This window comes from Carettochelys insculpta, chromosome 14 (assembly GCF_033958435.1).
Source record: "Carettochelys insculpta isolate YL-2023 chromosome 14, ASM3395843v1, whole genome shotgun sequence".
Taxonomy (NCBI): domain Eukaryota; kingdom Metazoa; phylum Chordata; order Testudines; family Carettochelyidae; genus Carettochelys; species Carettochelys insculpta.
In genome coordinates this window covers 41,336,108-41,363,178 of record NC_134150.1, presented here as the reverse complement: position 1 = coordinate 41,363,178, position 27,071 = coordinate 41,336,108, and the positions used below count along the sequence as shown (strand labels likewise).

General features: G+C 64.2%; 1 protein-coding gene across 5 annotated transcripts in view; it reads right to left on the bottom strand.

Moving 5' to 3' along the window:
* Window positions 1–5,724: 5,724 nt before the first annotated feature.
* ZFPM1 (zinc finger protein, FOG family member 1) overlaps window positions 5,725–27,071 on the bottom strand; it is a 140,362-nt gene continuing 119,015 nt past the window's right edge. The window contains exons 5-10 of one of the 5 annotated variants that reach the window (XM_075008963.1): window positions 15,550–15,652; window positions 13,030–13,239; window positions 11,790–12,014; window positions 10,899–10,994; window positions 10,308–10,457; window positions 5,725–9,654 (exon numbers count right to left, since the gene is read on the bottom strand). In XM_075008963.1, the coding sequence (XP_074865064.1) occupies window positions 7,295–9,654; window positions 10,308–10,457; window positions 10,899–10,994; window positions 11,790–12,014; window positions 13,030–13,239; window positions 15,550–15,652 (3,144 nt within the window). In that variant the 3' untranslated portion in view covers window positions 5,725–7,294. Of the gene's footprint in view, window positions 9,655–10,307; window positions 10,458–10,898; window positions 10,995–11,789; window positions 12,243–13,029; window positions 13,240–15,549; window positions 15,653–27,071 lie in introns of those variants that run through there. The other 4 variants (XM_075008966.1, XM_075008965.1, XM_075008967.1 and 1 more) reach the window with 4 other exon arrangements.

The window sequence follows — 27,071 nt, the reverse complement described above, 5'->3', positions numbered from 1 at the left end:
GAACAGGGCTCTGGGCGTGGGCTGGGAAAGTGGTCTGGGCTGGGGTGGGGGGGCCAGTCGGGCATTGCCGTCTGCCCCCGTAGGGCTGCACCGGGAACAGGTCTCTGTGCTTCTCCGCCATCCACTGGCACCTCCGCCGAGCACCCGTGGGCTGATTCAGCCACCACGCTGCCGTCAGCAAAGAGCAAACAGCAAACTCCTGTGGCTTCGCCTGGCTGCTCTCTGCCCTGGTGTTTGCCCCCCATCTCAGCCAGCTCAGCTTCTCCCCCTTTCCCATCCTGGGCCCTCACCCTTCACATGCTACACTGGTTTGCCAAGCCTCGCCCAGCCAACCCCGCCACAAACAACGCTGGCACGGCCCGCCCCCCCGGCCAACTCGTCATGCTGCCGCTCTGTGACTCCGTTCCCTGCTGGGGAGCTGGGACCGAGACGCCAGCGCTGAGGAAGTGCATTACCGAAGCCCTAAGTGTGTGAGGCTTTAAGGTGCGCCAGGCCTGCTTGTGTTTGTGATGTTACAGACTAACACGGCCGCCCTCCGAGTCAGTGTGCACGTGTGTGCCTCCCGTTGGCACCGATGGGGCGTGTGATGTAGGCAGCACTGTACTACACAGATGTAGGGTTTGCTGGACTCAGGCCACGTGAGCAGGTTTCAAGGCACCTAGATTTCATGTGCGCTCGCCAGCCCTTGGCCCCTTAGCTGGGCTGCCAAGCTGGCCCGTCAGCTGGCGCACTGTGGCCTGAGCCGTCGGCTGACAGCGGCCCAATCTGGCTGGGCGTGTCGCCTAGCGTAGCGGGTTTTATATTTGGCTCATGTGCCTGGGCTGCAGAGCAGGCGTGGAACCGCTGGCCAAAGCTGCTGCCCCTGCCTGCATGGCTGTTGCTGCTCTGCACTGCTCTGCTCTGCCCTGCACTGCATTGCTCTACTCTGCTCTGCCCTGCACTGCATTGCTCTGCTCTCCTCTGTACTGCTCTGCACTGCATTGCTCTGCTCCGGCTCTGCTCTGCTCTGCACTGCATTGCTCTGTTCTGCACTGCTCTCCCAGCGTACGCCACCTCTGCCCTGATGGGGAGGAGAAGTGACACTGCCCCCCACTGATGCTGCTGCTGCCACAGGCCCCTGGAAGCTCCTGGGTCCCCCCTCCTCCATAGCACAGTTGGGGTGACTGCCATGGAACTCCCAAAAGTGCAGCAGCTCGGGCAGCTGCCCTGATTTGCCCATGGGGGGGGGTGTGCTGCCCCAGCGCTGGGAAGGACAGACACAGGCACTGACCCTTTGCACCCCATTCTGGGGCTGAGCCCCTCTTACCCCCCCCACCCCATACCTGCAGTCGTACGCCACATGCCCACCCCTCGCTGGCGGCTGCTGGGCAGCGCACACGACCTGCCCTGTGCCGCTCGGGCCCCAGCCCCGCCGGCCTTTGCCGGGGTGCTGGTGAAAGGTGCGTGCACGGCCGGGCCCGGCTCTTTACCACCACAGCTGGCGAGCGCCTGCAGCCCGACGTGTGAAGTGCTGGCTGGTGCGTCACAGCTGGTCGCGAGGGCCCTCGTGAGCAGCCCCCGCAGCAGGCCGGCGACGCTGGGTCAGGTGGAGGCGTGCACTTGGCTCCCACTTCAGCACCTGCCGGGCTACGCGTCGCTGGAGACCCGGCCCTTAGCTGCGTACGGTGCTGCCAGCCCACGGCGCCCTCGGGCCGGCCCTGGCCTGCGGCGCCCTCCTGCTGAGCCAGTGTCTCCAATGGGGTGGAGTGTGAGTGGGCGACCCCCAGCCCTGCCCCCGGGGGCGGAGGGGGCTGGCCGCTCAGGAGCCCTAGGGGGGATCCCAGCTCCCTGATGAAATGACTCAGCTCCAGGCCAGACATTTGCTGTGCTCACCAGCAAGGGGCTCCCAGTTAAAAAGCACCGCAGGGCTGGGGGGGGGGTGGGGGGGGGCTTTCACTTTATCTTCTGCGCCCGCAGGCATTAGGGTTCATGGGGGGGAGGGGTAACACACAGCTCCCCCCCCAAAAGGGGCGCCCCACGCACACACATACCCAGGGGGTGACCCACTCGACACGTCCTGCCCGGCATTCACAGAGCCTGGCTGGGCCCCTGGGATGGACCTGCCGTTCCTGGCATTTCTTGGGGCTGCAGCCTCCAGAGGCAACACCTGTCGGGGGCGTTTTGTGTGTGTGACTCACATGGGGGTCATGTGCCCCCCGCCCCGCGCCCGGCGGTCACACCAGAGCATGGCCAGCCGCAGCCTTCAGCACACTGTGAGAAAGACTGAATGGGAGCTGGGTGTGTGTGTGTGTGTGTGTGTGTGTGTGTGAGACAGAAAGGGCGTGCTGTCAGCTGTGTGTGTGTGTGTGTTGGGGGGGAGTGCTGTCAGCTCTGTGTGTGTGTGTGAGAGAGAGAGAGTGAGAGAGAGGGAGTGCTGTCAGCTGTGTGTGTGTGTGTGTGAGAGAGAGAATAGGAGTGCTGCCAGCAGAGAGAGAGTGTGTGTGTGAGAGAGAGAGAGAGAGAGAGAGAGAAAGGGAGTGCTGTCAGCTCTGTGTGTGTGTGTGAGAGAGAGAGAGAGAGAGAGAGAGAGTGAGAGTGAGAGAGAGGGAGTGCTGTCAGCTGTGTGTGTGTGTGTGTGAGAGAGAGAATAGGAGTGCTGCCAGCAGAGAGAGAGAGTGTGTGTGTGTGTGTGTGAGAGAGAGAGAGAAAGGGAGTGCTGTCAGCTCTGTGTGTGTGTGTGTGTGTGTGTGTGTGAGAGAGAGAGGGAGTGCTGTCAGCTGTGTGTGTGTGTGTGTGAGAGAGAATAGGAGTGCTGCCAGCAGAGAGAGAGAGTGTGTGTGTGTGTGAGAGAGAGAGAGAGAGAGAGAGAGAGAGAGAGTGTGTGTGTGTGTGTGTGAGAGAGAGAGAGAGAGAGAGAGAGAGAGAGAGGGAGTGCTGTCAGGTGTGTGTGTGTGTGTGTGTGTGTGTGTGTGTGTGTGTGAGAGAGAGAGAATGGGCGCTGCTTCCAGCTGTGTGCACGTGCGCGTGCGTGCGTGCGTGTGCGCATACGCACGTGCAGATACAAGCCCATATGCCCATTGTAAGAAATACTCAGGCCAGCTGATTAAAGGAGGGCTTAAAGCCGGGACTGGCCCATTAAATCTGGGCCATCTGCTCACCCTATGCCCCCCACCCCCGGCCTCACATGACAGCTGCCTGGCACGTGCCACCTCTCCAGCCTGGCGGAGGCCTGCCGTGCGGCAGAGCTCTGCACAGCACCCAGACGTGCCCCCCTCCCCCCAGCTCGCTAGCCTGGATCCACTCTCCCTGCAGCCCGCTCAGCCGCTTCCCGCCAGCCCTTTGAGCTGCGCACTGGGCGGGGTTTGGCCCCACCTGGCGCTGCCCCATGGTGGGGGGCTGGGTGCAGGTGGCTCCCTTGGCCAGAGCCCTGGCAGGGCCCATCCTCTGCACGGCACCTGGGCTTGCAATGCCGTGCCAGGCTGGGGGCTCCGGGGCTGGGCCTGCACCCTGGCAGTGTTGCATGAGGCAATGGCCTTGGGCTGGGGGAGGCCACGCCAGGGCAGGGCATGCACCAACCTGCAGTGCCAGGCAGCCCAGCTGCCTAGGGCCTGCCCGCCAAGGCACCCCACCAGCCCCGCTTGGCACCCCTGTACTGCCACCTTGTGGCCAGAAGCAGGAACTGCCCTGGCACGGCTGGCACCGCCCTCGGGGGGGGCAAATGCAGAGCCAGCTGGGGGCCAGAGCAAGCAGGGGGCAGTACCAGCCCCATAGGGCTTGCGAGGGAACCGGTCCGGCGGGGGCGGGGCTCACCCAGCTCGGCACAGCCTGAGTGGGGACACAGGTGCCCACCAAGCGGGATAACAATGCCTGGTGGGTGTTAGCCTCAGCCCAGCCCGGCACTGGGGCGAGGACACAGCTGTGGCGCGCGCGCCCAGGGAGTGGAGCATAGTTGCATCCCGGTGTAACGGGGGTGCCTGCATGGGATGCCCAGGAAGGGGAGCCCTTGTGCTGGCTAATTAACAGCCCCTGGAAAAAGGCCGAGGGGAGGCTGGCACAGCCCAGGTGTGGTCATGGAACGGCCTGGTCAGGGAACCACACGCTGTCACTTAGGGCCATGGCCACAGGGCAGGGTTCCCCGAGTGCTGGGCCGGCTGCCCAGGAGAGATTCAGCTGCTGCCCAGCTGATTAGCAGAGCGCCCGCAGCTGGCGGTGCACATAGCAAAATGTATTCCACCCCGGGCGGAAGAAACTGAGCGGGAGCCCTGGCACGGCGGCTGCAGGCGCTGAAAATAACGGCCCTGACTGCGGACTGCAGCCTGGGGCCGGGGGGACCAGGGACTGCGGCTTCAGCCCCTTGCTAAGCTCTTCGGGGACCTGGGTCACGTGCAGAGGCCAGGCCGCTGCTGACTCAGTGGTGAGCAGATCGGCCACTTGGGTGAGGCACTGCCCGACACCCTCCCTCACTGGCACAGCTTGGCTGCTCGGGACTGGACACCGGGGGGGCACTGGCAGGGCCTGAGCCCAGCCCCTGTGGCGAGAGCCCCCCACCACTGTCTGCCACGCAGGCTGCTAGTCACACGGCTAATTTCACAGCTGCAGGGCTGGGTGGAGGCAGCAGTGACTGAGGGGCTGTGCCTGATGCCAGCACTCAGGTCTCTCACAGCCCAGGGGTCACAGGCCCTGGAGCCGATTGTGCAGCTGAACGCCAGGCTGTCTGCTCACTGCCTCAGGCTCCTCAGGGCACACGCCGCCCTCTGCTCCCCCTCCCCGGGGCAGTGCAGCTGGTGCGGGACGCCGGCCCCGGCTGGGTGTGAACACAAGCCCTGCGGGGCTGGGGGGACAGGGCCTGCCCTGGTCTGGTCTGGCCTGTCACAGGGCGGCCACATGAGGCTGGGGGCTTCGGCTGCCCAGAGGTGATCAGTGCCTGGGCGCACCAGGCCAGCGTGTGGCTGCCAGGGCTGAGGGGCCCGTCCGCGCAGGCCTTGCAGAGCCCCCTGGCGCGATGGCTGGGGGAGGGATCCCCGCTGGACTCAGCAGGCACATGCTGAGGATTCGGTCCTCCCCCCCGCCCCCCCCCCCCCCCCGGCTTTGCACGGGCGCCACTTTGCCCCGGCCCGGCCGCGCCACCGGCTCAGCTTCACCCTGCCTGTTTGCAGCCGGGCTCACCGGCGGGGCCCCCAGCCGCTCCTCGCGCTGCCCCGGGGGTTCTGGTGCTGGAGGGGCGTCACAACTGCCCCCCCTCCAGCCGCTCTAGCGTGGACAGCTAAACTGGCGGAGGGGCCCAGCCGCTTTGCTTCACCCCATCTTACAGGGCTCTCAACCACCAGGTCTCTTCAAGGGGGCGCTTCCTGTGCCCCCCATGTTCCGCCCCTTCCCACACCAGCTGCATCCTGGCAGAGCCTTGGGCCTACTGCCTGCCCTGCTAACAGACTGGGGGCGGGGACCTGCACTCTCAGCCCTTGGTCACATGGCTCAGCCATTCATCTGAAGCCGTGCAAAGAGCAGGCACGTGCGACAGCCTCTGCCTGGGCCTTGCACAAGTACGTAGCCCACCCAGGCACTGCTAGGGGCACGTGCGACAGCTGCCCACTCAGCCAGCACCCTGGGGACCGAACTGCCCCCCTCCCCCTGCGGTCTCCCCGTGGCTCGGGCTTTGCAGGGTCCCAGCAGCGAGCAACCCAGGAGGTGACACGCGAACACGGCTTCCCAGCCCCTGAGACGCACCGGGGCCGCACAGCTCTGTTAGACAGATTTATTTCTGTACACGCCCACGCACACAGGTTCCCAGGGTCGGCTTCGCCCCCCCGGCTTCAGTGCTTGGCCCAGTCCCAGGGTGTTACAGCCGCCCCACGGGCACCATCGCGCTGCAAGTGAGCGAGGCTGTCGTGCCATGTAGGATCCCCCCATCCCACCCCAGCAGCTGCAGAGAAAAGACCCAGCGGGGGCTCCCATGCGTCTGGGCTGTGGCAGGGGAGGCACCCCCCTTGGACGCCCTCCCCAGGCTCTGGGAAAGGTGGGCCCCGCCCCCAGGAGCCTGGCTGTGCTGTGCTGTGCAGGCAGGACAAGCCCAGGGCTTTCGGCTGGGGAGACGTTCCCTGCGGGCGGCAGTGGCCGGGCTGGACAGCAGGAAGGGGATTTGCAGAGCGGTGGGCAGGGAGCTATTTTCCGTGGCTCTTATTCCCTCCTGTTAGCTCAGACCCCCCCGCCCCCCAATGCTCCCGCCCGCCTGCCCCATCCTAGGGCTCAGCTCTGCACGGCTTCCTCTGAGCCCACCAGGGCCCTGCCTGCAGCTGGCAGCCGAATTCCCCCTCCACAGGGGCCATGCCTAGCACGGCCGTGTGCCCAGGGGCACCGAGGCTGCAGATACCGTGAGGAGCAACTGGGCACCCGCAGAGGCATTCGGGTGGGTGTGGAAGACTCCCCAGCACCAAGGGCTGCCCACTGCTGGGCTGCAGGTACCAGGGCACCTCACTGAGCTGCCCATGCCAGTGCCAGGCTGTCAGCCAGCAGCCCGGGGATGGGAACGGGGGAAGGAGACTCCCCTGGAGAACTGCTGGGCCCCAGGGATACAGACTAGTCTGGAGATTTCTGCTTACCACCCCCCGGCCTGTGCTGCCAACAGCTTACCAGACAGGCTGGTTCTGGGCTGGCCCGGCCCCACCGTTTCAGCACAAGGCTGGGAATTGGGAGTCGGGCCATCTACCCAGCTCAGCCGCCAGCTTCCTGTGTGACCTTGGGAGAGGTGCCGTGCCTCAGTTTCCCCATCTCTGACTCACAGCGCCCGGCTGCCCCTTGGAGGCCGATTTTGAGAGGACGTGAGGGTGGGACAGCTAACGGGATTTCTGCACATGTGCCCTCGGAGCCAGAAGACGGCACCTGGTGCTGGGGGGGGGGGGGGGGGGGGGCGGTGGAGATGCCCTGTGCTGCAGAGCCAGCACCATGTCAGAATGAGGCCTTGCTGCGGGTGGCCGAGTAGGGGAGAAGCTCTGGGGGGCGGGTGGGAGCTGCCTTTGCCGACCTGGAGCTCACTGGGGCTGGGGTGGCTGGGAACCCCCCTTCCCTCCAGCACGTGTAACATAAGGAGGCAGCATGCAGCCGGGGGCCTGGCGCCAGGGCAGGCAGCGTGCGACCCTGCCTCCGCCTTACGGACGCTCTGGGAAGAGCCCCGCTGGGCCATTGGCCCCTGTGCCTGCCTCCTGCACAGCCCTGGCCTGGGGCAAGTCCTGCTAGAATCCAGGCCCGGGCCGGAGCCAGCGGCGGGCGTGGGCCCCGCCAGGCTGTGCCGCGCGAGGGGTGAGTCCGTCCAGGGCCCGGCTCACTTGACGTGCTCGGCGGCATGGGAGGAGCAGTAATACTTCTTGTGGGCGATGAAGGTGGACAGGCTGCTGAACTTAATGTTGCAGAGGCGACAATATCTGTGGTTGCTGTTGGGGCTGGGGCTGGGCAGGGCCTTGGTGGGTGGGGGCGGCGCGGCGGGGTTCAGGCTGGGCTCCCGCACAGCCTCGGGCGCTGGGGACACGGGCACCGGGGCGGCGGGCGAGACGGGGGAGCTGGTGGGCAGGGGGCTGCCGTTGGAGGCCGCGAAGCCGGCCAGCTCCTTGCTGCTGAAGCTGTCCTTGCGCAGCCGAGCGAGGGGCTGCGGCGGGGAGGCTGCGGGCCGGGGCGGCAGGCTGCTCTCTGGGGTGCAGCCAGAGGGTGTCCTGGGGGCTGCTTGGAGCCCCGGCTCTGCCGCGCCGGGCCCTGCGCCCGGCTTGGCCAGGAAGAGGCCGTGGGCGTGGTGGAAGTGCTCGATCAGGTCGCCCTTGACGGCCCCGTTGAGTGGGCAGTAGGGGCAGCCGGCCAGCGGGAGGTGGACGGATTTGGAGCTGGCGTAACGCTGCAGAGAGTCCGCACCAGAGGCGTAGGCGGCCGGCAGGGCCAGGGGTTTGGCCACCAAAGTCCCGGGACTCACCGACGGCACCGCCCTCTCCACCTTGACCCGCACTCCCCCGAGCTCCTCGCCCTGTGGCTCTGGGGGCTCCCTGCTGCTCCGGCACTTGGCAGGGGGAGGCCCGGCCCCCTTGAGCTTGTGCAGCTGCTCCAGGGCACCCGCCTGCAGGGGCACAGCGGGGCAATAGTACTTCTTGTGCGCCAGGTAGCCGTCCAGGCTGTGGAAGCTGATGCGGCAGGCTGTGCACTCGTGGTAGTCGCCCAGCGGCAGCAGCGAGGGGGGCACCGGCTCGCCCTGCAGCCGCGACTTCTTGCTCAGGTCGATGGGGCCCTCGGCATCGGGGCTGGAACTGGGGGAGGGGGCGGCGCCAGGGACCTTGGCCACAGAGATGAGCGCTGACAGCACGGGAGGGACCTCGGGCCGGGCGCCCCCCGCCAGCGGGTCCCCAGCGCCGGCCAGCTGCTCAGCCAGGGGGAGGGCGGGGCCCAGGGCTGGGCCGGTGGCCCCGTGGATTTCGTAGAGCTTGCGGCGCTTGCGGGTCCGGACGGGCTGCGGCAGGAAGGGCGCCTTGGGGGCGCTGGGCCGGCGCAGGGGCGGGTCGTGGCGCGAGGCGCAGTAGAAACGCTTGTGCACCATGTAGGTCTCGTGGCGGCTGAAGCGGATGCTGCATGCCTCACACACTGTCTTGCTGGGGTCCTCGTCCGCCTCGTCCACCGAGCTGCTGGGGCTCTGGCTGTCCTCGCTGGCCCGGCCGGCCCCGTCCGCCTCAGGGGAGCTGGCCTTGGCGCCGCCGTCCTCCGCCCGCGGCTCTGCCTTGGCCTCCGCCGCTGGCGGGCTGGCGTCACGCTCCGCCTCTCCTCCCTGGCAGGGCGGGGCCTGCCTATCAATGGCGGCAGCGGGGGAGAGCAGAGCGCCAGGCGTGGCTGGGCCCTTGGGCGTGGTGGGCGTGGCCTTGGGCTTGCGGGCACCGGGCGGGCTGTCCTCGGCCAGGCGGCGGCTGGAGCAGTAGAGGCGCTTGTGCACGTAGTAGTTGTTGATGTTGTTGAAGGTGATATCGCACTCGAAGCAGGTGGCGCCCTTGGGCAGCGGTGCGCTGGGGTACAGGGCAGGAGGCACGGCGCCGTGGCCCTGCTTCAGCCGGCTGTGCACCAGTTCCGACATCTTGGCCAGGATCTCAGAGGCCTGTGGCACCACCGAGGCCTCGTGGCCAAACACGTACTGGGGCAGGAAGATGGTGGCGCCCGCTGGGGCTGCCCCCGGCTCGCTGGGCACCGGGCTGGACCCTGGCGTGGGGCTGGCCAGCTCCGACTTCACCTTCACCGAGTGCAGGCTGCGCGGGGAGGAGGCCCGAGAGGAGCCTTCGGGATCTGACCTGGGGCTGGCAGCTGGCTCCGCCAGGGGGTTGCCTTTGGCAGCTTCCGTCTCTGCTCTGGGGCTGTCCGACGGCTCCTCCTTGATCCTCAGGGGCGGTGCCGGCTCTGACGAGCTGGAGGGGCAGCTTCCTGCCTGGGGGACCCTGGCCTCGCCGTTCTCCACCTGGCCAGCAGGAGACAGCTTCGCTGCGGGGGCTCTGGCGGGAGAATCCGGGCGCGCCGGCGCCAGGGCTGGTGTGGGCTCTGCCCCTTCCGGACCAGCAGGCAGGGAGCTGTGGAGTACCATGTGCTGCCGGAGGCTGGCCAGGCTGTCTGCTACGGAGCTGCAGAGGCTGCACTTCAGGCTGGGGGTCCCGCTCGGCTGGCTCGGACCTGTCACGGGGAAAGAAGGGGGTCAGACATGCGTGGCCACAGCCCCTGTGGGATCCCGGGGCCTGGCCAGGCAGCACGGGGCCGGTGCCCCCCTGAAGTCTGCTCAGCAGGCAGGAACCACGGGTGCAGCCCATGTGGCAGGAGGGTCTCCTCCACCACCCCCCGTCCCTCCCACCCAGCCGGAGCCCCTGTCTGGAGTGGGTGTGGAGCGCTCAGCGACCGGCCCCACCCGCCAGGGGACTGCAGGGGGAGGCTCTGCTCGGCGGGGGTCTGTCTGGATGCAAACATCTGCTCTGCCCCAGGGATGCGAGGGATCCCCTGGATCCAGGGGGGGACAGGGCGCATGACCCCCCTGCAGCTGTGGGAGGTGACTCCAGCCCTGCAGTTCAACCTCTGTGCCAGCGCAGAGGCCAAGCCCAGCTCCCGGAGCCGGCTGCTTCGCTAGTCAGTTTCCGCGTTGGGGATCCTGCGCAGGCAGCCCCGGCCAATCCGGACGCTTGCGGCCGCGCTGCTGGTCCCGTCTGGGATGGGCTTTGTGTCCCCCCGGCCAAGGGGCAACCGAGGCAACTCCAGCCTGAGCCAGACGCTCCAAGGCTGGCAGGTGGCTAGATGCCACGAGGCAGGTGGGACAGCCTGGCACAAGAGAGGCTCACCTGGCGCCGGTGGCTTGGCAGTGGGGAGCCCCGGCCCTGGGGAATACACCTCACCCTTGGAGCCCGGCTGGCAGATCATGTGGCTGGTTACCAAGTGGCTGTACAGGATGTCCCGCGTGGTGGAGATGAAGCCGCAGCTGTGGCAGACGCCTGCCGGGGGGCGGGGGGGGAAGGAAGAGCCGGGAAGGTGATTGGTGCTGGCGAGCGTCACAGGGGCTGTGAGCGTGCGGGGGCCACGTGGGGCCCAGCTCTGCTGCAGCCGGGGGTGGCACTGCAGACCCCGCTAGGTGAGCCGGCGTGGGCCCCAGCGAAGGCGCAGCTGCCCACAGGTCAGTCTGGGTGAGCCGCCAGGGTCCCTGGGGTGGCTCTGAGCTACCTGGGGTCTGCCCCGACTCCGCACTCCTAGAGCTGCAGGCAGGAGCACGCTCCACTCGGCTTTCCAGCTGGGGAGAGCCCAGCCCTGACCGGGAGGCACCCAAACGCTGCCAGGCTGGGCTCCCCCAGCCCCTTCCCCCCGCCAGCCCCTCTCTGCAGAGCTGCTGCGCGGTGAGGGGGCCAGCCCCAGGGAGGCTGTGGCCCGGAGGGACCCACCATTCAGCGTGTCTGTGTGCACCTTGAGGTGACGCTCGCAGTTGGCTTTCGTGGTGAAGGCGGAGAGGCAGATGAGGCACACGAAGGGCCTCTCCCCTGAAAGGCAGAGGGACGGAGGTGAGCCCACAGCCCATGCGCCCAGGCCCCTGGGAGGGCTGCCAGCGAGAACCCAGCTGTGCAGCCCAGGGGCCAGAGATAACGGGTGTGGGGCACAAGCAGGTCTCCGGGCTTGGACGGGCGACCGGGAGGGCCCCGTCTTACAGCGGGACACAGGGCAGCGCAGCGGTGGGGCCTTGCCAGCGAGACGATTGACAGCTCCCACTGGGGCTGCCCCCTCCTGCTCGCGGGAGAAGCCAGGGCCTTGCTGCTCATCTGGCTCCAACGGGGAGCTGCCGCTGAGGGCCCGGCTGGCCTCCCCCCGACCAGAGGCTGCAGTCACACAGCCAGGGCCAGGAGGGCAATTCGGGGCAAGAACTGCAGAGAATTTCCAAATCCCAGCGCAACCTTCCGTGCCCAGGTACGAGCAGTGTCCGCCCATCTCACCAGCAGCCCCTGGGTGCAGCCTGGAGCCCTGCGCCATGCTGCACGGCCTCACCTCCCCGCGCCCCTCTGCCTGCCCCAGCCGGCAACCCGGGCCGAGAGGGCTGCAGCCCACGGCTGGGCAGGACTCACACAGGATACAGCCCTTGGCCAGGCCTCTGCCCACCGTCTCACGGACCGCCCAGGAGGATTCACAGCCTGCTGACCCCCTGCGCTTTGATCCTGCCCACCGGCGCCATCCACCCCCCACAATGATCCAATGGCAAAGACCACGCACAGCATCCCGCCCCCCACAAGCTAGCCAAGGCCCAGCCTGCGCCATCTCCCTGGGCCTCGCTGGGGCGCCCTTACCGCTGTGACTGCGCATGTGAATCTCCAGGGAGCTGGCGCTGGGGCAGCTCTTTTTGCACTGTGGGAAGGGGCAGATGCGCTCGTTGGGGTAGGTCTCCTTGGGCTTCTCCTCCACCGAGGGCGAGCTGGAGGTCTGGCGGCTGGCGCAGTAGTACATCAGGTGGGCCTGCAGGTTCCGCTCGCTCCGGTACCAGATGCCGCAGTCCTTGCAGGGGAAGACGTCCTCTGCCGGGGGCAGCCAGGTTAGAATAACCAGGGGAGTGTGGCAGGGAGGTGGCCCCCGGCCCCAGAGCAGATCCCGGCCAAGGCGTCATCGGTCCCCTGCCCACAGCAGATCCCAGCCAGGGCGTCATCGGTCCCCTCCCCAGAGCAGATCCTGGCCAGGGCGTCATCAGTCCCCTGCCCCAGAGCAGATCCCAGCCAGGGCGTCATCGGTCCCCTCCCCAGAGCACATCCTGGCCAGGGCGTCATCGGTCCCCTCCCCAGAGCACATCCTGGCCAGGGCGTCGTCAGTCCCCTGCCCCAGAGCAGATCCCGGCCAGGGCGTCATCGGTCCCCTCCCCAGAGCACATCCTGGCCAGGGTGTCATCGGTCCCCTGCCCCAGAGCAGATCCCAGCCAGGGCGTGATCGGTCCCCTCCCCAGAGCAGATCCCAGCCAGGGCGTCATCGGTCCCCTCCCCAGAGCAGATCCTGGCCAGGGCGTCATCGGTCTCCTCCCCAGAGCACATCCCGTCCAGGGCGTCATCGGTCCCCTCCCCAGAGCAGATCCTGGCCAGGGTCACTGGTCCACTCCCCAGAGGGAATCCCAGCCTGGGTGGTCCCAGAGCACCCTGAAAAGGGAACAGCCCAGCCTCTGGCTGGCTGTACGCTCCCTCGGCAAGGAAGTGGGACATGCCCTGTCAGATGGGAGGTAGCGGAAAGGAGTGAATAAATGCTGCTTCTCCAGCCTCAGGGCCCTGCCCAGACCCTATTTAACTGCCCAGCCACGTAGGTGCCAGCCAGTCTCAGAGACGAGGAACCTGAGGTCCGGTACGGGGATGCATGGCCCTGTGGCCGAGGTAGAAAGAGCATTTGGAGCAGACCCCGCCCGGGGCATGAATCTCCTGGATTGCCGATCTCTCCGCAGCCCCTCCGCAGGGCTGGTGAGCTCTGCGGTGCAGGACGGCGTCTGCCGGGAGCCAGGCTGTGGCCGGCCAGATGGTTTCCAGAAGGGCTGCCCAGTGGTAGCTGCTGACTTACTGTTAACAACAGCCGTGGCCAGGATGGCTGCCATACCGGCCTGCTGGGGCAGGAGCTGTATGTCCGAGTGCAGCGTGGCCGGGTAGGTGGGGTCGCCAGGCTCCGATTTCACGGTGTGGTTTGGGATGCCCTGCGGCTCGGCAATGACGAAGGCTCTCAGCAGCTCTTTTTCCGCAATGGCCTGGGTGGTTTTGCACCAGAGGGATTCATCTAGAAGGCAGAGGGTGGGTTGCAAGAGCGTGGAAGGTCACATCCCTGCCCCACAGCCCTCTGCCTCCGCGCTGGGAGGGGATGTGCCTGCCTGAGACAGACACCAGGAAACATCTCCCGCGAGGGACAGCGCAGCCATGCAAAGGCCATGCAAGCCGGGCCATGGAGGACGCAGCGGGTGCCCCGGCGGAAGGGGAAGATTCAGCACACGTAACAAACACCTCATCCAGCAGGATTCTGCCAGGAGAGGACATTCCTTCCTGACACCATCGCACGTTCCACTTATGCCCTGAAGCATGAGGATGGATTCCCCCATCCAGCTTCCACTCACAGGGGTGACTGCAGGGGCTGCCTGATCCCACAGAGTGGGCACCCCGAAGCTGCTCCAGCCAATGCCAGTGAGCCCATGAAGCAGAGCCCGGGGGGGGGGGGGGGGCTGCAAAGCCTTCTGGATAACGACATGCAAATGAGAAAGGCGGGCGTTGTGTTAAAGGGGCAGAACGACCTCCTCCCTGGCAGACAGGCCAGACTAGGGAAAACCAGTGCCGCCCTCTGCTCCGGTCCCCTCGTGTGGGCTCGCAGACTTGGCTGGCGCAGTGTCGTGGCTTGCAATGCCCACCGTGGCCTGGAGGTGGCAGTGCCGGCATGTGCTAAGGCTGAGCTGATTTGAGCAGCCTGGTCACATTCAGGGTGCACCGCTCCCTGTTCCGCCTGCAACCGCCCCTGGCTGGGACTCCAGCCTGCACGGGGCAGCATTAACACAAGGGAGCCATTGGGGGCAGTTGCCTGGATGCTAGGAAGCAGGGGGACAACTGCCCTGGGGCTCCTAGCGGTGGAGAGCACAGACCCTGGAAGAGACGGATGTCCCAGCCGGGCAGAGGGGCCCGATGGGATGGTGATTAGGTGGGAGCCAGGAGGTCTGCCCTCTCCTAACCACTCCAGCCCAGCGGCCTCTCCTCCAGGACTTTTCCCTCCCAGCCATGTTCAGCTCACTTTGCAGCCAGCGCTCTGGCCGCAGAGGGAGGCTGAGAGGCTGGCACCCCCAGCTGGGCACTGGGTAAAGCACAGGGGCCACTTGCAGGCTGGGCTGGGTTTGCCTGAAAGCTTAGAAAGGCAGAGGGAAAAGCGCATGGAGAGGAAGGCCATGGGGCCTCGGCCCTTGATGCTCATGGGCGCAGCCTCAGCTTGCCTGGCCAGCAATGCAGGTAACCAGGGACTGTTCTCCCCTATGCCGCCGCATTGGGCTATTACTGGAACAGATCACAAGTGAAGCTGATTAAATATTCCCCCTCTTCTTTGTGTGCCCCACTGGCTGAGCCACCCCCTCCGTGCCGGCAAGGTACAGGTCCGGCTCCAAACTCCGCCGTGACAGCCACCAGCAAAGGACCTTTGTGTAGCGAGCTGGTCCTGGGCAGGGGACCCATTTGTGCTGAGCCCACATTCCGATAGGCCTTCCTGGAGCTGAGGTAGGGCTGGGAGCTCCCTCGCTTGGGCCTTTCAAAGCTCTGGGCTATCTTGGCCCCTAGGTGGGCACTCATAAATGGCCTTCGAGGAGTCCTGGCCAACCTGTCCCTCCTTCCTTTAAGCCTGGGTGATGGGGAGGGAATTTCTCTGCTGTAACTTGGACGGCGCTAAGAAAAGCAACGGCCTCCTTAGAGTCCCAAATGGGGAAACTGAGGCCAGCCATGAGGTTAAGCATCTCAAAGGCCATGGCAGAGCCGGGAGCAGGGGATCATCACGCCCCCAGCGGTACGACCACTCCAGCAGCTCTGCCCAGGCCAAGATCCATGCTGCTCTTTAATGGAGGTGACCTGGACCCCCTGTTGAGTCTCCCCCATGCGTGTGATTCTTGGGTTCCACCGCTCTCAACAGCAGCATCAGGGTTTAAAGAGACGCGGCTGGATCCCAAAGTCAGGTCCAGCGACACAGCCTAGTGGGCCGGGCTGCCTTAGGATGGCTCAATCGTGCGGGCCGCAGCCAGAGTTCCACCCCGGACGCGCTCCTGCCGCCAGCTGGCACCTGCGCACCCAGAGTGCGGCAGCAGGGAACCAGCCCGTGAAACTGACCAGAGCCAGAGCAGGAAACTGACCGGAGGGCTGATTCTGCTGCCTGAGCCGGGTGGAGGGCAGGAGGTGGTTAGCAGCTGTCACAATTACGTTCCGCCAGGCCTGAAGGAGTGTGCTGTAGTGGGGATAAATCTGATTTCATGGTGTTGCTGCCCCTTTAAACCGGAAAGGCCCCCAGCAGCCTGGATGTGGTAGGTGGAAGAAGCGGCCGCCAGGCCTGCTGCAGAACTAGGAGGATACCAACCCTTCCTGTAGATCACTGAGTTGGCCTTGGCTTCTCCGGACACCAGGGGCAGCCTGGACAGCCAGCACCGCTCGTCTCCCAGAATCAGCATCACAGGCAGGCTCTGGCAACAAGCAGGAGAAACACACGAATGAATGTGTGGCTGGGGCTCACCCTTCACCTGTGTCCCAGAAGGGGAGAGCCCAGCTGGGGGCGAGTGGGGGGGAGGGCCCCAGAAGCTCAGAGCATCCCGGACAACAGTGCTGCATAGAGACTGGCTGGATCTGGGGACTGCAGGGATGTGGAAGCCACCTCCATCCCCACTCCCACCCTGTACGTGACAGCTGCCATCACTAGCCCCCAAGACACCGGGTCATGTGAACTTGTGAGGTCTGTGGCAGGGGGAAGAGCTGCTGGCCAGGCCAGCGTAGGGAGCTGGGGAGCTCAGCATGCAGGGAACCACCAGCACTGCTGGAACAGCCCCCCAGCTCCCAGGGCAGCTTGGCCAGGCTCTGGGGGGTGGGCAAAGAGGAGATGGATGGGCGAGGACACAGCTGGGTAGGGGTGGGAAATGACTTGCCTATGCAGCACTCAGAATTGGCTTGTTTGCATGAACTATTTCCATGTCTACCTGAGTATTCAGGGCAAGGTAGCAATACGTGCACAGCCATGCGAGAGACACCCCCGTGTCCGCAGCCCTGTGCCACCCACGGCAGCTCAGCCCTGGGATGAGCTGTCTCATGCTCACTGCCCTCCCCTGGGCTTGTCTCCTGGGCGGCCGAATTGCACTGAACCCCAAGAGTCACCCCAACTTAGGGGATTCCACCCTGCCCCGAGTAGTGGGTGAGGGGTTTGAAGCTGCCCCGGCCAGGGTCGGTGGAGCCAGGCGCTGGCCCAGCTCGCCACTCAGCAGCTGCGTTTGCATCGGCCAGCATGCACAGGGGACAGACGTGTGGGGCCCCAGAGCCCTCGTGTCACACGAGCCTCAGGGCGCTGTAGCAGGCCAGCCCTGGCCCCTCCTTCTCCCAGCCGCAATCCTGCAGCCGGCTGCCCTGCTGGCACCGCACGCTGCTCTGCCTCATGCTGACAAGCATGTTATTTCCTCTCCTGTTACGCATGGGGGCTGACCGCCCTGCATGCCCCTGTGCAGGAAACACTCGCCTCACCCCTGACCCGCATGCAGCGCCAGGCCAGGAGCAGGGAGGAAGTGAAGGGGGTGGTGGGAAGGGAGGGACTCTCTTTGCTGGTCCCACTGTTAGTGGGATGCCAGGAGGCTCCTGCCCGGCAGGGGAGGGCTGCACAGAACACAGTGTCCCTGTGGAGACAGCCACGGGAGGCAGGTTCACCCTGCTGCGGCCTTGGGACTCCGATGGGGCAGAAAAACATCTGCACGAGCCACACGGTGCCAGCAGCCAAGCTGACGCGCCGGGGCCGATGCCTCTGTGTGCCTGCGTGGCCCCCCCGCGAGCTAGGCCGCAGGGGAGATGCAGTCGTGTCACACCGACCCCGGCTGATCACACTCACTCAAGACACCGCCTCCTCGCACACGAACAATGCCCAGCAGGACTTGTGGGGGATTCCCGCCCCCAGAGCTAGTTACATCCTAGCCCTGCTGCACCTTCTGAGAAGCCTTGTCTCCACCGTGCTCTGCAGGCCGACAGCCAATGGCGGGGGCATCCCGAGGCAGGGGCCCGGCTAGCAGAGTGTGCCCTTTAATTTTTTCATGCACAGGTGGAATAAATTTTGTTTTGTGCACCAAGGCAGGTGGAGATGTGCACCATCGATAGAAACACAGGCTGCTGGCGGTGAGTGCCCTGCTAAACAGCTGGGTGGCGCCTGAGTCTCTCCTGGGTGGCTGCTCAAGGGCTCAGCTTACAGGGAACTCTGATCTCAAAGGCCCCTGGCTCCCAGAGACCTGGCTGATCACATCTGCTGTGGGCAGGCCATGAAGAGTGGCTGTGCCTCCCCAGCAGTGGGAGCCCACACCATGGACAGCGTGCACCAGGGGAGCCCGCAAAGTCCAGCCGCGCCCTGCCAAGCAATCACAGAAAGGGCAGAGGGCAGACGGCCTCAACGCCAACCCCCTCAAACAGCTCAGTTCAGGCTAGAGTGCTTGTGGCATTGGCCAAGCTGGGAGCCCCACGCGGCCCCCCCTCCTCACACGCCCCTGCTTCTGGGAGACCCTGCCGCACAGCCCCACTAGCTGGGACCAGCAGGATCAGGGCCATGCACGCGGGGGGGGCGGGGGGGGTGTGAGCTGAGGCCAGGCTAGCACTCAGGACCCACCTGGGGAACATGATAACCCAGCAGGAGACGGGCTGACGCGCCCTTGGGGCCGGAAGCTGAAACCAGACAATTTGTGTGTTTTTACCAATGAGAGTGATGAGTCAGGAACCATTCACCAGCGTCCTGGCCAAGTCTCCATCCCTGGGGACGTTTACATCGACATGGGATGCTGGGAAAGCTCTGCCCTGGGGGGCGGTCCCTGGCCCGTGCTGCGTCGCAAGTCCGAGGTGATCACAGCGGCGCCTTCTGCCCTAGACAGCTGGGAGTTTATGGGCTGACGGAAGGCAGAAGCTCCGGCCCACAGCATCTCCCTGCTGAAAGGGATTTTGGGGCAGCGACTGAGTTTGTACTGCTCCTGCCACACCTGGTCCAGGACAGGCACTCCCAGCCATTACAATAACACAGAACCCCACAACTAGCCGGAGCGTCTCCCTAGAAGCTCCCAGGGGCATGCAGCAGGGCCAGGCATTAGGAGGACACAGGGACGCCCCAATCCCAGTACCAGCACTTGGTTTCCAGTACCGCATTAGACACCCCACCAGTTACACACCAGCATCTCCTGGGTGACCGGCCTGTGGCATTGTCCCAGACCAGGTGTGCTGGGCTCAGGCTGCGTGAGCACGGGGATATCAAAGGAGGGGAAAGAACGCACAGTCCCCGGCAGTCGGGGGTTTATACGGAGAAGAGGGCCAGTGAGGGAGGGCATGGAGGAAAGAGGCCCCAGCAGACGGGCGCCTCCACCTCCCACTTCCAGCTCGCGCCTGGCCTCAGCCCAGCTCTGCCTTCCTGTGCCGCTAATGAATATTAATGAGCAGAGGAGGGAAAAAAATTAATCTGCCTGATCCTTCGATGGCTGCTGCGGTAACGATATGAAATCTAATTATTCCTCCCAACATTTCTAAGCCCTCACACTCGGCCTGACAGGCTCGGCCGGTTTAGGCCTTATCGCTGCCAGGCGCAGAGTGCTCAGAGCGTGATAAAAACACACGCACGCGGGTCGCTTCTGCTGATGGTGCAGAAATGGCCCTTGTTCCTCGTATGTATTTTTGCCCAGAAAACTGAGCTAGGCATGAGCTGAGCCCCTGCGCCCCAGGCTACTGTAATGCCCGAGAGATGCCAGGTCAGAGGGCGGGTATGGATATTAGGGGGCCTTTCCCTCCATCTCCAGCCTCTGATCAATGGAATGAGCTCACCTGGCCCAGCAATCCCAGTTTGCGACTGACACTCCTGCTGGTTTCGGCTGCTCCCTCCCCCAAACCCGAGGAAACCCCCTGGTTGCTGTCCGCATGGGGGCTGCCCACCCATCTCCAGCCAGGCAGGTGTTGGGAAGGGCTAAAGGTTTGCCCCAGGTACATGGGAGCGCCAGGGGCGGAAGTGTGCCCTGGGCAGAGAACTATTTGTGGGGTGCCCAGCAGAGTGGGCTCAGGGCGGGGGGAGCAGGTGGGTGTCCAGGAGCTGCATTCTGGACGGGGGGCTTGAGACGGACCCCGAGTAGCCCAGCCCCCCCACTGGGAGGTGGAGTCACTGAGTTTGCTCTGGAGGAGCCCCCAGCATCAAACCTGATCTGCTTCTACAACCCCCCTCCGACTCGCCCAGCGCCCATGAGTGCAGCCCGGAGTTTATGGACATGGCGCGGGTTGCCTGGGCAAACCCCTCCACCGACAAACAGTCTGCACAGCCCAGGGACTGTCTGATCCCAAGCTGGCCCTGGCTCCGGCCCAGCCACCCCAAACAAGCCCCTTGGCCTGGCCCAGCCACCCCAAACCAGCCCCATGGCCCGGCCCAGCCACCCCAAACCAGCTGCGTGGCCTGGCCCAGCCACCCCCAATCGGCCCCTTGGCCTGGCCCAACCACCCCAAATCGGCACCTTGGCCCGGCCCAGCCACCCCAAACCGGCCCCGTGGCCTGGCCCAGCCACCCCTAACCGGCCCCGTGGCCTGGCCCAGCCACCCCTAACCAGCCCCGTGGCCTAACCCAGCCACCCCAAACCAGTGTTACCTGACCAAGCCACCCCAAACCAGCCCTGGGTCCAGCTCAGGCACCTCAAACCAGCCCTGTGACACGGCCCAGCCACCCCAAACTGGCCCTGCGTCCAGCCCAGCCACCCCAAATCGGCCCCTTGGCCCGACCCAGCCACCCCAAACCAGCCCTGTGACCTGGCCCAGCCACTCCAAATGGGCCCCCTGGCCTGGCCCAGAGACTTTCCCACCCCAGACTATCCCCCACGGCTCAGCCCAGTGACCCTCCATCCCCAGCCCAGCCCTGGCTCCCAAGTAACACTGCGCTAATGAGCCGTTCCTGTGGCCCCATGTGAAGTGCCCCGTGCGGTGGTGGGAGCAGGTGGCAGCCATGTGTACACGACGGAGGGGCCGGCGAGTTCGGGGAGCAGCTCCCAGCTGGCAGAAATCCCCCCCGCTTGGCCCAACTGCATCCACATTCAACGGCAGGAGTCTGGCCTGTCCCCTGTCCTGCAGCCCCCGGCACCCGCATTCAGCCAGGCCCAGTCTCCCTGGGTGTCCTGGGGCCATGTGGGGAGGGGATGGGGGAGCAGTGCAGCCCCAGGGCCCCTCTGAGTGACCAACGCTGGCAGCCGGGGGTGTAACCCCGCTCGCCTGGCTCCCAGCCCCCTACCACGCCCCACCCCAGAGCCATACCCCCACCCCGCGCCGCGCCTCTCACAATCCTCCTGGCTTTGCCCGTAACAAAGAGGTCAGTGTCTGGATTCTGATCCGCCCCGATAACCATCAGAAACCCTTCCCGAGCCGCATCCAGTCCCAGGGCCCTATCGGGGGCAGCGCCCACCCCTCGCTCCGCCACGCAGACACCAGCCCCCCGGTTAGCCCGGAACCTGGGGCCAGGGCTGCCCCAGCTCAGGGGAAGAGCCAGCTGGGTGGGAGAGGGTGAGGAGAACTGAGCTGCAGGCGGGGCTGGCGCGTGCCTGTGACTGCAAGCAGCCTGGAGAGTTCCCAGAGCTCTGGCTTATGGGCACCGAGCCCAGCTGACCCTGCAGGGAGCAGGCAGGGCCCTTGCACTGCCGTAGCACAGCAGGGCAAGCAGCATCTCAGAGCTCCCTGGAGTCCCTATCTCTGTTGCCTGCAAGGCGCTGGTCCCCTGCAGGACTCAGACGGCTGGATGGCACCTTGGTGCAGTGACTCAGGAGAGAGCCCTACAGGGCAGCTGCCCAGGGGACACCCGGCTTCCTTGCGCCCCGCTCCAGCAAGGGAGGTATGCCAGGGCTTTTAGCTAAAGGGCCAGCTGGGTTCCTCTCCAGGGGGGCCTGCGGGCCAGGCCAGTCACTTGTCAATGACCCAGGAACAGCACTATTCACCCTGGAAGGATGGCCCAAGGTGGCTGGGCTGAGACCCAGACAGAGACCATGGAGAGGTCGCTCACTCTCCCTGCCCTCTGGCCCCGCCGGCTGGGGAATCACTCCTGCTGTTTGCTGCTCAACCTTAAAGGAGGCGGTTAAGTACTGTTCTCGTTTCACAGAGGGGAAACTGAGGCAATGAGCTGGGCTGGGACGCAGCCAAGGCCGCAGAGTGAATCGGTGGCAGAGGGGAGATTCAAATTCAGTAGTTCCTGACTCCCAGCCCTGTGCTCGGCCACCTGCACCATGCTGGGGCTCTGGCTTGCACTGGGTGTCTCCCTTCACCCGGCGGGATGGGGCAGCACAGAGGGGCCCCAGCGAGTGCCCTGTGGGAGAAGTCGGGCCCTAAAGAACACTGAGGAAAGAGCCCCTTGCTACCTAGTCTGCTCGGTGAGAAGAGAGCCCCAGCTGGGCAGAGCCCGAGGGGGAGGCATTGCGGCCTAGTGGTTAAAGTGCTGGCTTGCGATGCCAGAGAAACGTTTTCTATTCCCCGCACTGCCTCTGGCTGACTCCAGACAAGCCCTTGTCCTGCTGCGTGCCTCGGTTTCCCCAGTTTCCAGCCGACACTGGCCTCCTCTGTGCGGCAGACAAAACCCCCTGTGTCTGTAGCACAGCGCCATGTTAGGAGCATTTGGAGGAGAGCTGGGCCAGCCTGGACTGCCCTTTCCATGGCTTGAGTGCTGGGCCGTGATGGCCTATGACGTATTTACAGCAGCCAGGCGCCGGGAACAGGAGTCCCTACGTTGAGGGTTTGCTGCTTGGCCGTCACCCACTTTTACCCTAGCAGCCAGCATGGCTCGCCCCAGCAACATGGCTGGCCGGGGCTGCCAAAGGCAGATGGGCCAAAGAAGCTGGCGTGAGCACACTCCAGCAATGTCACCCAGCACCCTCCTTGCAGGGTGGACCAGGCTCCCAGAGCAAGCCAGACGAGCCAGGTCCGGAGCATGCGGCCCATGGGTGGCCGAGCCTCGTACTTCCCCCCGTCCTCAAAAACAACAAAGGAAAATCGACTGAAGGGCGACAGGCACTATCAGGGATGGGGCTGCGATTCCTTCCTCCCTTCTCCGGGCAGAGATAGGAAGGGGAGGCAAGCGGCAGAGAAAAGCAGGGCTGGAAACCATCAACGCAGCTCGATAAGGGAGCTGCTGAAATGGGAGCAAAAATATTTAGACAATAAATGAAGTATCCGAAAAGCCGCGCGTATCTTTAAGGAATCAATCATCCTGTACCGGGTGTCTGGACATACGGCGCCAACGGAGAGATAGCCGCCAAAATGGAGAGATAAGGGTTAATCAAGGATTTCATTTGGCAGAGATAAACAGGGCCTGAGCTCAGAGAAAAAGACACACACGCACACACAGAGCCAAGATGCTTTGTCCCTGTGTTTCTTGCAAGAACCGTATAGCTCTGGAAGATCCCACCGCCCCCTCCCGGCTTCTTAAGATAAGTCCAGCTGGGGCCTGGCCAAGCCCCTGCCGCCTCGGCTCGGGGCTGGAGGGAAACCCACCAAGGGCACCGCCGTTTGCTCAGCCCATCCTGCGGGAGAGGGTGCTTGCTCCTGAGACTGCTTTTGGAGGTCCTTTGGAAGGCGGAGGGGCAGGAGAAGCCACTGTTCTCTCCCCAGGGGAGTGGGGAGAGACCCGGCCAGCACTGCCAGGGCCTGCAGAGTCGAGGGCAGGGTGAGCTCGCTGTGCAGCCTGCGCGGGGGCTTGAGACCAGGCTCCCGATCTTGCAGCAGCGGTGTCTCCTCACTGCAGCGGGGCTGGGTCAGAGGCAGCGTTCCCTGTCAGCTGAGTACTGGGGCAGCCACCCTGGAGAGGGCAAAGTGCCACCCAGCTGATTAGCAGAGCGTCCCCAGCCTGTGTGTCTATTGGTGGTGCACATCTGCGCATGCCTCGGAGCACATAACATTTATTTCGCCCATGGATGGAGCAAATTAGCGGGAAGCCTGGTCAGAGGAGGTGGAGGGGTTGGGGAAAAGCCAAGAGGTTTCCACCCCTCTCTCATCCCACATAGCTTATCCACCACTGTGCACCCCCCCATCCAGCTGGCTTCTCCCTTGGTCCTTCCAGCCACAGAGAAAGGCAGATCCTTCTCGGGAGAGTAGTCACCAGAGCCACTGTGCCAGCAGAGCTCACGAGGTCCTGGCACACAGCTGGAGCATGAAGCATGCTTGGGATCAGGGCACGGAGGCGCTGGTTTTGCACCCGGTCTGCCAGTCTGCTCCTGCTTGTGCCTCCCAACCCCCGCCTGATGGCCGACGTTGAAGATGCATCCTCCAGAGAACAGAGTGCAACGTGGTCTCCTTGGAGTCCCCAGCCCTGCCCCCTGCCTGCTTGAGCAGTGGGGCTGTGACTTGTTGGGATGCTCCTACCCGGCCCCTGCCTGCAAACGCCCCTCAGCGGTTTCCACAGGGGCCCAGGGCTGCACTCTGCTCTCCCTGGGCTACCAGCATCACCCCTCCTGCCCAGCAGAAAGGCACCTATGCCACCAAGCAAGCTGGGCTGCTGGCCTGGCCAGTGTGCCACGCAGGGTGCATCTGGACGCATGAATGCTGCTGGGACCACGACAGCCTCTCCAGTCTGGCACGCTCTCATTCAGCAACATCCACAGTCCGGCATGATTTTAATGAGCCGGACGACCACTAAGTTTCCTGCAGGCCCATCAAGTTTGTTTCCAGCCACCAGTCCTGGCACTCTGTGTTCTGTGCCGTTATTTAGCTGGAATTTACCCTGCAAATGTCTTCTAAGGGCCCAGTAAGCAGCGGCAGTATTGGTGACGTGCTAGATAATATTGACCTCCCGTGGTCCAGCAAATTCTCTCATTTGGCACCAGTCAGGTCCCGAGGGTGCCGGACGAGAGAGGTTCACTCTGTGTGCCCCTCCCTGCCTCCCCAAACTCAGCCTGTGAACTCCCAGCCAGGAAGCCTGGTGCCTTTAATTCAAGCAGGTCACTGTTAGAGACCTGCATTTCTGAAGCTTCTCCAGCCCTCCCGCTCGTGGGCTTGTGCTACTTTGCACTGCTCGTTGCACCGTCGACCCGAGGAGCCCCGTGATTCACAAGCATTCTGAATAAAGCCTCAGATGCTGCTCTCCCATGGGGGAGGAGGGGCCAGGCAAGGTCATCAAGCCAACGAGGGAAACTGAGGCAGAGAAGCGACCTACTCAAGGTCACCCTGTGAGTCAGTGGCAGGGTCAGGAGTAGAATTTGCAAGGCACACCCACAGGCACAGAGTGGCTGAAGCTGTTCTGCATCCCTAGAGCCCCCTCAGGTCAGACACCAAGCCTGAGCCAAGAGGCCCCCATCCCTTCGTCCCCCTGGGAGCTGCCGGCACCAGGCTGCACGATTGCATCTCCGGTTCCTCTCCAGTTAATCTTTCCTCTCTCCTCTCCCTCCGATTCTGGGCCAGGATGAGGCAAACGATTAGCAGCGAACAACGTCTTTGTCGACTTTGGTCCTCAGTTCTTGGTGCGAATCGCCTGGCTCAGCTCCCACGAGTTTGGCTTCGCTGGCAGCCACTGGAGAAACACCCAATGGAAAACTCACATTGTCCACATCCACCACGGGGAGAGCCCAGTTGCTCTTTGAAATGGGACCCGTTCTGATTGGCCGTAGGTCACATGGCGCTAGGCCAGTTCCCTGACTGGATGAACATTGCTGAGTCGGGGTTTCCGGCAGGTAACTGTGCTTCTGGACTGGCGTGTGGCCGCTGCTCCCAAGGAGGCACAGACCTCCAGTGTGACTGCAACCTGTGCCACCCACAGTCCTCCTGGGGGGACGTTATGTGGCACCCACTGGGAACTCCACAATGAGCACCGCACCCTTTGGGAACTCAGGGCAGTTTGCTCTGGTGTAGCTCTGCCTGGGGCATTTTCCCCGAGCTGGAGAGGAAAGCCTGCAGAGCTTGCATCCAGCCACTGCTCCCCCGGCTCCCCTACGCACACACCCAACCCGGATACGCTCCCTGGAGTGTCCCTCCGGCTGGTCCCCCTCTTCTGCTGAACCCAACATCTGTAGAAATCACAGGGGAGGACTCAGCGCTCCCCCGTTCCAACCGCCCGCACAAGGGGCCCAGATGGGCAGAGCCCAGCTCCTGAAAAGGTACATGAGCAGGGGGCAGCTCTCGGGGGCGAACTCTGTCTATGTGCCAGCCGACGACACGCCATGGGCACCCCTACAAAAAACATGAGCCATCTGCACCCATGCAAAGATCAGGAGCAACATGCTCGGGGATGGATAGCTCAGTGGTTAGCGCATTGGCCTTGTAAATCCAGGGTTGCGAGCTCACTCCTTGATGGGATTGTTCTAGGGCAGATTGGCTTAAAAATATCTGCCAGTCATGGTGGTAGGCCCTGCTGTGAGGGCAGGGGACTGGCTGTGATGACCTCCCAAGGTCCCTTCCAGCTCAGCGAGATGTGCAGAACGGATTTCATGCATCGGCAGGGGCCAACCGATCCGGGGAGCTGCTCTGATCAGAATCCTGCTGGGGCCAGACCTTTCCAGATCTCCTCGAGACCCTACAGGGAGCTGCTGGCTCATTCCCCAGGTGCAGGCAGGACTTCCAAGCAGACTGGTCAACGCTTGCACAGTGCTTAGGCCATCCGATGGAACTGGCCAGGTTGAGCAGGAGGTCACTTGAGTACTGCAGGGCCACGAGCAGAGAGAAGAAATTCCAACGAGGAGGGGAACAGCTGCCTCTCAGCCTGCAGTACCTCTGTGAGGTGGGTGCCCAGCAGAAGCCCATAGCGCCGAGCAGGCCTGGCGTGGCCCTGTGTGCAACTGACAGCTGTAGATTCAGACATGCAGCTCCAGGTGGGATCTCAAAAGAGGTCCCAGGCCTGTGCAGTGTTGCTCCTTCGAAGCCGGTGTTCCTGGGCTAACCCTGCCCCAGCTGGCATTCGTGAGACGAACGGAGCAGGAGAGAAGGCAGTTCATGTCCCACGCACGGACGCATCTCCTGGCAGCTGGGACCTTGGTTTTCTGCTACAATTACACCCAGGTGTTTGGAAGGGCAGGTGAAGGAGAGGAAGAGGGACTCGGGCCCGGGGGCCAGCCAGTGTGGTGGGAGAAGCAAACCATGAGCCTTGGACCAAACTGTGGCTTGGGGACAGAACCAGGAGGGCTTTGTTGTAAGTTTTGCCAGCTAGAACAAACACACCCCACGGAGCCGGGCTCTGGGCCTGGGCCCTTCCCAGGGCGGTGTGTGTCAGACAATAACCCCTTCGGTCCCTCGCAGAGGGATGGAGCCACTCTCAAAAGTCTGCCTAGGTAATAAATGAGTCTCCTCACCGCCATGGCCTGCTCACCGGCCAGCCGCGGCTGGAACCAAACCTCACAAGAAAGGTGGTCAGACTGGTGGCCGATGCCCCACGAGAGGCAGCTCCCCGGCTCCATCTCTCCTGACAGAAGACAAAAGCTACCAATCAGCCAGAGTGTGGAGGGAGATACCGGTTATGTCTGTCTCTGAGGAACAGCCACTCATGCTGGAGAGGGAAATTCCTGCCAGAGCCTACATCTGTAGCCAATTAACTCCTCCTGCCTGTAAGTAACTCTCCCCCTTCCAACACCTCCTCTCCGGAAGCCACTTACAGCCCAGCTCCGCCACCCTTTAAACAAGCAAACGGGAGAATTCGCTGCCTCCCATTCGCCTCCGGCGTATTGACAGCTAGCGGGGCCGCAGAAGGACCAAGCTCAGGCAACTCCTGGGCAGCGCAGGCTTTTCCTGGAGTGCGTGGCGGGGAAAAGGGCTTGTCCTGGAAAACCCCAAACTGTGCTTGAAAGTTCCCATTGGCTGGAGCCGGCGCGAAGCAGGTGAGAGGTAGAACAGCCATGCAGAGACCGCCTGTGGACAAGACAACGCGCCATGGGATTTGCCGTGGGGGGTGGGGTG